Raw genomic sequence first — 10,029 nt, 5'->3', positions numbered from 1 at the left:
CTCCTACATCTTCAGAATCTCATAATTTAATATTTATTTCTAATGTGACTACGTCTTTTAATCCAATACAATTTCTTTTGTACCCATAGTTTTCATCTTATACATTTTCTTTTTGTCCAGCTCTCATTTTGATTTATGAATTTTTGATAAAAGATGTTTTTCCATATATGCAAATGCTATTTAAAGATAGTAAGTTCAGACTGAGGTATCGTGTAAGAGTTCTCTGTCTATGGTTGTTTATTCTGGAAAGAATTTTCATCAAATTAAATATTTCTGTTCATATTTTCTAATTTGTTCTTATATAAGTTTCATTCTGATGAAGCCTATCATTTTGTATTTTGTATTCTATTTCTAATGTCTACTTCATTCTGGGTCAGCAAGGATAAATGATTCTATTCAAGGGGCGGTGAGGGGATGCTATAGTTTAAAGTTATTAGTTTGGGACTAATAGGTAGGTACAGGAAAACACTATTTCTTTAATAGATGGTTTATCTATGGTGGATAGATGCAGATGTGTCTTCCAAACTTGTGATACTCTTTCATTTATGTAGAAACTTGTTTAAGTTGAGGTACCCAAGAAAATGACTCAAGACGGAGATTTGCATCAAAGAAGTTTGTTGAGGAAGGCCCTCAGCTTCATACATACTGAGAGGGTGAAGGAATTAAACTGGGCAGAAGAGTCAGTTGAATGTAGTCATAAAAAGACTTTACCCAGTCACGTGTGAAGCTGGAATGTCTCGTCATAGTTTTCATGCATTAAGGCAGAAGACTGGAATTTGTGCCTCTATGAATAGTAACTGGATGCAGGCTTCACTCTAGAAAGGTTATATAACCTTCAAAAGTGAGTTCTCTTCAGCTAAAGACATTTCCTGGAAAGGAACTTAGTTGAGAGCTGTCACCTACTAGCATTCTTATAACTCGGCAATTAAGGTGAGATCTGGATTGTGAACCACAGGCCTATTAGCAACCACCTCTTATATTGCTCAGTTATTTACTATAACAAGTTCCAGGGAAAGCCTCACCATGATTTGGGTCTTTCTCTTTTCCTAGAAAATCTTATAAGATGAAGATTAATGGGTCACCTGTAGTTCCCACTGTCGCAACTAGTCTCAAGGCTACACTAATACTCACCTTCTCCCTCCACTTGATTCATTTAACCTCTGCTGGTCCAGGTGACTAACATAGTGGGATGATCCAGAATCAGATCCCTGGGGGGTGTGAGCCTGGATGCCTGAACGATTTCAGGATATTGCTGTAGTATTTGTCTACTTATTGTCAAATCTGAGTAAGAGAGTAACAACATATGCCTATGAATCAGCTGAATGCCAAACATATTTTTTCCTTCTCCAATTGCATCATAATAGCTCTACCTCCTCCTGATAACCTGGGTTAATTACCCCAAAAAGCTTGTGATCCTTCCCTTTCCTGGTAGAATCTTGGGACAAGAAGCCCAAAGAGACTGAATGGCAGTTGTAGCTTTACGTATAATGGGCCCCTTTCTACATTCCCTGTTCAGAGCATTTTCACTCTGAGAACCAACACATATGTACCCATATAATCCACGGATATAGGGACATAGAGTCCAAATTCCCCAAGAGTTTGTGGACACTTTTTGGTATTCATTTACTGAAAACATGGCAACAAATAATGGCCACTCTTCCTGGTTGATCCTGCACCCTGGAGTACTGCAGTCCTAATACCTCAATTATATTTTCATTAGGCCATTTCATACATCAGTTACTAAACCAGTAACTTCTGAGTGAATATAATAGAATAGAACCAAATGACCAGCCACTAACCAATACCACACCATCCTTACTGCAGACTAGATTTCTTGATCCAATGCAATTTTATGCAACAGTCTATCAGCCTCAGTGGTGCTTCCTGAGGCTTTGCACATAGGAAAGATAAAAACTTACTGGGGTTATGCTGATTCTATTCAAGATGAACTTCTTCCCACTTTAGAGTGGAAAAGGTTCAGAGCAGCACTCTTGCCACTCTGACTGATCTCCTGGAGGGGTGTTGCCAAACTGGGGACACTGCAGTGGTCTCTGTTGGACAATTTGAACACTTGGCAGGGACAGTTGCTAGATCAGCCTGGAAAATTTGGAGCCTATGCCATGAGATACATGGATGGCTCCATACTAGTCATATAGCCAGTTTTCAAGTGTCCATAATCCAGCTATGAGGTGGCAGATGAACAAAGTAAGATGATCTCAATTGGCTGAGTCATTACCTCTACTTGGTTGTTTAGTAGCCCTTCCATGGTAGATGCTCTCTGCTGGACATTTACATGAATATGAGGATCTCCACACTTCATATTTACTCCAGGAGATCCATTCATAAGTCTCTTCCTCGGGTATCCTGGTCCCTGATCTTCTCATCTTTCTCCTCTCAGGCCACTGACCAATATTCAAATCATTCACCTCTACTTTGAATCTATATATTCTTAGCTTGGACCACTTCTCTGTCTATACAATGACAATGGATGATCATTCCACTGTCTAAAGGAGAATTTTCCCTTATTGGTGCCTTTCAAGGTCACCCTGGGTGGAGCTATAGCTCAACAGCAATACATTTTGGTTTGCATCAACATACCAAGTTAACTGTCCAAGAGCCAACTTGGCCTTTTAAGGCCAGACATGTGAGCTGAGGGAAAAATACCAGAGCAATGATAGTTGATGACAAGGAGGTCTGGGTAACCCACTTGAGTAGCTTACTCTATTCTCTCACCCTGCTCATGCCTGATTCTGAAATGTGGCTTCTTCATCTTCCAAAGAATTGGTCTTGGGTCTGCTCAACCTTATACTTTTTAGTCTGATACAGTCCAGTTCATGTAGTCAGTTCTGGCCTCTTGGTCATTTGATGTTTCAAAGTCAAGAACTCTTTATCAGGGTTCATAGCATACTAGGCAGTTATTTTTTTTTGAGTAGTTCATAATTCTCTGCTGCAGAGAACAAAGCCTTGCTCCAAAACCATAAGCAATTCTCCTATCAGAGTTTTCCATAAGCTTTCCATTCCCATCTCTTCCTACCTCAGATACCTCTAGTAACATTGGCCTGTTGAGTCATTTGGCCCATCGAGGCTATTTACCCCACAACATGATCTGCTAAAAAGCCCTCTCCTGTTTTGGGATGCTATTAAAAGTTGCAATCTTTTCCATTTGGACAGATTTATCTGTGTGTAGGATCTTTTCAACTGTGTCAGACATTAAGATATATTTGGAAATAAATTCAAACAAGATCTTAAATTGCTGTATCACAGCCCTAAGATTTTATTAATACACCACAGAATGTTACATTTTATTCTCTGAATGTAAGATTATGATTATTTAATTAATAAGTGTTAGTGGGAACAACATTGTTTTTATAGCATTAATATAAAAATTAAACTTTTAATACCATTTCTTTAATTCTTATTCTTTTTAAGTTATCTTTCTTATTTTATAACATACATAATATCTTAGCACAGTGGTACATTTACCTATTCATAGATAAAAATGTATATATCTAAAATATACTCCCAATGAATTTAGTGATATGAATATACACCAAAAATAGCTTGGAACTCTCCTCTAGTCATGCCACCAAAGGATGGAATATAGTGGAGATACATAATTAGATGAGATAATCTGGGGGAAACTCTAGAATTAAAGAATAAGGTCAAGTATAGAACCAAGGGGAACATACGCATCATTAAAGGAAAAGTGAGGAAAAAAAGACAAAGATCTAACACTCAGGAAGACAGCAGCAGTGAGTGTTATCACAGAACCAGAGGTGAAGAATTTCTATACCCAACACCACGGCTTGGTTAGGAAGAGAATTAGATGTTTTTTGAAGGTGGCATTTAGAGATGGTTGTGATCTCACTGAGAAAGAAGGTTTAGTGAACTGATAGGGGCAGAAAAAATAAATGGGAAAGAACCAAGTAGAACTATTTCCAATCTATTTTCCCATTTTCCTTATACTACCTATAAGTATCTCCTATATCACATATGAGTAAGCTTCAGCCACCCCAGTTTAAGATCCATATTTTAATTAGGTCTTACTCTTTCAACCTTCCAGGCTTTTATTACATGCTTCCATTAGGCTTCTTTTCCTCATGTGTATTGCTTATTATAATCCTACTTATCCTGCAAAGTTTATCTGAAATGACACTTCCAATGAAAAATCTTTCTTTTTCCTTCTGGGTCTTCATTCACATCATTCACCATATTTTTAAATAGAATTTTACTCTTTTTACTATCACAGCTTGAATTACCTGCTAGTTAGCAATGTAAGTGTCTTTCTCCCCACTCGATTATGAGCCTCTTGTCAGGAGCCATTTCTAAAATCAAAGAACTTCTTATCCTGTTCCCATTATACTCATCATCTCTTCCAATATCCTTTATAATGTAAGTATTTGATTTTAAGTATCAATACAGTGTGTCCTGGGGATCTAGCTCAGTTTGTTGTCAGAAACCCAAAATATAGATGACATGACTGGTCACTTAAGGATGATTAGCAATACTTTTACAATCAACAAATAACAAGTCAAACATGATAAAGTGGCAAATGCAGTATAATATCAGGTAATTATCAAGTAGATTAGGAAAAGGAAAATCAATTTAATTTAAAGGACCTAGGGATATATTCATGCAGGTCTGATTCGAGATAAGAATGAGTAGGGGAAGAATGAAAAGAGAAGTTGAAGAAGGTGTTTTTAAAGTTGAAGGAAACTTTATAAGTAAATGAATGAAGCAGGTACACACAGGAACAATGAAGGAATAAACATGGCCAAGTGTCCTGTGTTGAGAGGAAGAAAGCAAGTTCATAGTTAAGATACAGAGAGACTACAGCGCATCTGGAATACCAAAATAAAGAAAACTGATTTGTTTGAAAACTAATCAAATATCATTTCAAATTCTCGAGCAGGAGAGTATAATTTTTTCACTCATCTGAAATACTAGCTGAGTACTACAAAGTGTCACATACTATCAAGGTGTTGTAAATACAGGAATGAACATAACAGAGAAACCCTTTTCCTTTTAAGTCTATATAATGATGGGGGGTGGGTGGAATTAGGGAAGGAGTAACCTATTACAGATGTACTAACAAATATGTAGTGCATTAAAGAGTGATTAGTGAATGAAGGGGGAAAAGGCAAGGTAAGAAAGATAAAGACAGCTAAGTAAACTTAAAAAGAAAGAAGAACCATCTTAGTAATTCATATGCCAGACTATATAATAATACTAGAGTTTACAGTGAGGTTTTTGTAAGACATTAGGATAAATCAACTCACAAGTGAATTTGCTGACCCTGGCTCAACCTATCACAACTTTCAGTCTCCTCTCAAAATTCTAATCATCTTTCATAAGCCATATTAACTCCTTCAGTAAAAGTTCAAGTCAACATGAAACTCTTTCCTGCTCATTTTACATTTATGTAGAATAATTAACAGAATTAAAAATGAGGTCAGTTACATAATAACCAGCAGGTGATCATCAAATGACCTTAGTGAAGGTAGTTTGCTTTAACCTGTCTCATGGGGCATCCTTATGTGTGTTGGTGACTAAATCCCCACACAGAAATATAGTGATGTCAGTGCAGGAAAATCCCTTAGGACTTAACAGTGATTTTTAACTTTGCATTGAGAGGAACAGAGTTATTGATTCTGACCTATTTGTCCATGTTTTCAAAAATTCTTTTAATCCCAAATGCTTTAGAGACCAAGGTTTATATCTGAAATTCTATGAGATCTAACACAACAAAGCAAACATGAGGTGTTACAAATCTAGGTAAGGGAAGTATCCTAATCTATTTTTACTCTTAATATAAATATTCATTAATACTTATTTATATGAAGTTTTAAGCATTGTTTGCTGTTGTTAGATTTCAACTACTCAGTTATCTTTCTAGCTCTTCCCAAAACTGAAGGCTATGGAGAAACTAGGATAAGACTGAAAATTCAATTCACATTGACCTTTTCTGATTGAGGTAGAACATCAAAATATACAGGTAAGAATATAAAGTAAATCTGTTAAATAATTCAGAAACTTAACAGTGAATTTTTTTCTAAGCATAGCTGAATAATTAATGGGCTAATATTTAATATTTTAAACAAATAAAATTTTCAACCAATATCTTTATTTTAATATGTGATTATGGAAAAATAAACTCATTTTATACATAGAATTCATATGATTAGACACATCAGTCAATATTCCTATGGATTACTAAATAATGGTAGAAGACAGCCATTTAAAGCAAAATGGAATTTGTACACAAAAATTTTTATTAAGATTTAAAGGATTTTCTCTTTTTCTAAGTGTTAGAAAACTAAGGTATAATGGTAAGTTTACTTTTATTAGCTTTTAATCTACTGTGAAATACTTCAGAAACTCACATAATTTTCTTAGAAACATAAAAATAGTAGATGAGACAACTCAGATAAAAGAAAGATAATTAAATTTTGTATTAAAATATACATATATTATTGAAATATATTTGACATATAACACTGTGTAAGTTTAAGATATATAACATGTTGATGTTATACATTTGTATAAAGTAATAGGATTGCCATTGTAGCATGAGTTGGCATTCTATCACATCATTTAATTGTCACTTCTTTTTTGTGGTGGGAACAATTAAAACTGGTAGTTTCTTACCAGTTATAATGATTATAATAAAATATTGTTGTTTATATTTACTTTGTGTGTATTAGGTCTTCAAGACTTATTTACCTACCTGTTGCAGGTTTGTACCCTTAAACAGTCTCTCTCTTACTTCCCTACCACCCAGCCCCTGGTAACCACTATTTTATTATATTTTAATGAGTTTGGCTTTTTCAGATGTACATGTAAGTCGTATCTTATCTTACAGTATTTGTCTTTCTCTGACATCTCTCTTAGCATAATGTCCTCAAGGTTAATCCATGTTGTTGCAAATGTTAGGATATCCTTTCTGAAGGCTGAATGTCCATTCCTTTTTATCCATTCATCCTTTGACAGGCACTGAGGTGTTTCTATATCTTAGCTATTGTAAATAATGCTGCTATAAATATACAGGAGTGCATATATCTCATTGATAATCTGTTTTCATTTCCTTTGAGTATTGCAGAAGTGGACCTTGCAGGATCATATGTTAGTACTATTTTTAGTTATTTGAGAAAACTTCGTACTGGTATCCATAGTGGCTAAACCAATTTACATTCCCACCAACAGTATTTCCTTCACATTCTCTATTCATCACATTCTTGGCAATATTTATCTCTTACCTTCTTGAGGATAGGCATTCTGACACATGTGAGGTGATATCTCACGGTTTTGATTTGCATTTCCCTAATGATTAGGGATGTTGAACATCTTTTCATGTGTCTGTTGGCCATTTGGAGGTCTTTTGGGAAAATGTCCTTTTAGTTCCTTAGCCCATTTTTTAATCTGAATGTTTTGTACTTTTATTACTGAGTTGTATGTGTTCCTTACATATTTGGATACTAATCCTTAAATTTTTAATGATGAGTTTTGAATAATTATCTTTGCAGACTCTTATTCAAAATTAAAAGACTCAGTTTGCAGAAGAGGTCACTAAGGATCACTGGTGGGACCACCAAAGAAGTCATTAACAGTCATTGGTATGACCCTGTAAACAAGCTCATCCATCCCAGGTCACTGGGGGGAAGGTAAGACTGGAATCAATACTGCTTTTTCTCCAGAGCATGTACAGCTGTTATAAGTTATAGCTAAGCTCAAAATGCCTAATGTACAATAAGGAAATTGTGTCCATGTATGAAAAAAAATGCAATGTAGATTAGACATAAGTCATGGTAGATTGTGTTGGGTATATAAGATGAGAGTCTAGAAAGTGGAAATCAGTGTAATCAGAGGCATACATTTAATTTCATTAAGTAGCATTATTATGCAATGCTTTAGATAAAGGAGGAAAGAATTCACATATATGGGCAAGAAATCAACAGGAATAATGATGTGAACAGAGTCAGTGTTTATAGAAATGGGTATGACAATAAGGATAAAGAGGTCATGATCAAATATTCAATTACTTAGCTTTCTAAGTTTACTCTCCTTAAAACTGAATAGCCCTTTCATTAATCCTTAGTAATCTTCAAACAAGTCTTGATATAAATTTAACATATCTATTGTATGCTATTTTTAAATAGTCACTCAACTGGGAAAGTATATGAGAACTTATTGTTCAATGAAAAAGTTTATATGTATGAAAAGTTGACTTTAAGTTCATTTTAAGGATCTTTAAAATAAAAATTGACACTGAAATTATGTGGGCAACTGAAATAAACCTAAGTATCCTAAATTTATTCACAAATATGTCAAATATATTTATATAAATTCATAAAAACAAACCTTTTCCACTGCAAGCATCCTCCCTGTAATTATCAAAACAGTCTTGGGAATTCAGTTTCAGACTTGAAGTCATAGAAGCCCTTATGTTATAACGAATGTCCCCTAGAAGTCTGTGTGCCTGTATCAGAGAGAGTAGTAGAAGAAGCTTGATAACAATCTCCCTTGTTATTTAAAAAGGAAATTTTAAAGGAAAAGTTAACTACATTCTAAATTAGAACCTTATGTCTCCATAATTCCTATCTCAACAGACAAGACAGAGATGACAGAGGATAACTACTCCTTGACAACAGAGTTTATCCTCACAGGATTCACAGATCACCCAGAGCTGAAGACTCTTCTGTTTCTGGTGTTCCTTACCATCTATCTGATCACCATGTTGGGGAATCTTGGCCTGGTCACATTGATATTTATGGAAAGTCGTCTTCACACACCAATGTATATCTTTCTCGGTAACCTTGCTCTGATGGATTCCTGCTGTTCCTGTGCCATTACTCCCAAGATGTTAGAGAACTTCTTTTCCAAGAACAGAATGATTTCTCTCTATGAATGCATGGCACAATTTTACTTTCTCTGTCTTGCTGAAACTGCAGATTGCTTTCTCCTGGCATCAATGGCCTATGATCGTTTTGTGGCCATATGTAACCCACTGCAGTACCACACCATGATGTCAAAGAAACTCTGCATTCAGATGACCACAGGGGCCTACATAGCTGGAAACCTGCACTCCATAATTCACATAGGCCTTCTATTTAGGTTAAGGTTCTGTGGGTCTCATCAAATCAATCACTTTTTTTGTGATGTTCTTCCATTATACAGACTCTCCTGTGTTGATCCTTATATCAATGAATTGATGATATTTATCTTTTCAGGATCTGTTCAAACCTTCTCTATTACTTACTACAGAAATAATTTCTTACCTTTTCATCCTTTTCACAATTTTCAAAATGAAATCCAAAGAGGGAAAAGGGAAAGCCTTATCTACTTGTACATCTCACTTTCTCTCTGTCTCAATATTCTATGGTTCGCTTCTCTTCATGTACATTCGACCAAATTCAGTTAATGAAAATGATAAAGATATACCCGTTGCTATTTTTTATACTCTAGTGATTCCTTTATTGAACCCTTTTATTTATAGCCTAAGGAATAAGGAAGTAATAAATGTTATGAAAAAAATTAGGAAGAAGTTATAAGACTCTGAAACAAATGTCAAGCCTTGTAATCAACTGATTTTAATTTGATTAAAATTTTTCAAAATCAAGGAATACTGAGAAAGTGGAAAATGGCCACTATGTGTATAAAATATTAAATTACTAAAACATAATGGTGTATGAGTCAAATAAACAAGTCCGGAAAGGAGAGATTCTGCTAAAATGTAAAATTCATTCTAAAATCTAAGCTACTAGGTCTATCAAGGGTGAACTAAATAATTACTCTTGAGGTCACATTGTGTCAGGGTATATTTAGTTACACTAGTAACATTTGATTCAGTCTTAGTGTCATTATCATCACCAAGAAATTTAACAATAATCAATATGAAGTTCACATTAAAATTTTTCCCAATTAGCCAACCTAAACATTCTCCCATGTTTTCTTTTAGGTTGATAGTTTTGAGTTTTACATTTAGATCTGTAACCTATTTTGGTTATTTTCTGCAAAATGTGTAAGGTCTAT

General features: G+C 34.8%; 1 protein-coding gene across 1 annotated transcript; it reads left to right on the top strand.

Moving 5' to 3' along the window:
* Nucleotides 1-8,617: 8,617 nt before the first annotated feature.
* LOC102543139 (olfactory receptor 5K1-like) lies at nt 8,618-9,548 on the top strand. Its single transcript, XM_015242521.3, is given in 2 exon segments — nt 8,618-9,262; nt 9,264-9,548. Coding segments are annotated over 2 exon segments (930 nt in total).
* The last annotated feature ends 481 nt before the right edge of the window (nt 9,549-10,029 follow it).

The sequence above is a fragment of the Vicugna pacos genome, chromosome 1 (assembly GCF_048564905.1).
Source record: "Vicugna pacos chromosome 1, VicPac4, whole genome shotgun sequence".
Lineage (NCBI taxonomy): Eukaryota > Metazoa > Chordata > Mammalia > Artiodactyla > Camelidae > Vicugna > Vicugna pacos.
This window is presented reverse-complemented; position numbering and strand designations above follow the sequence as displayed.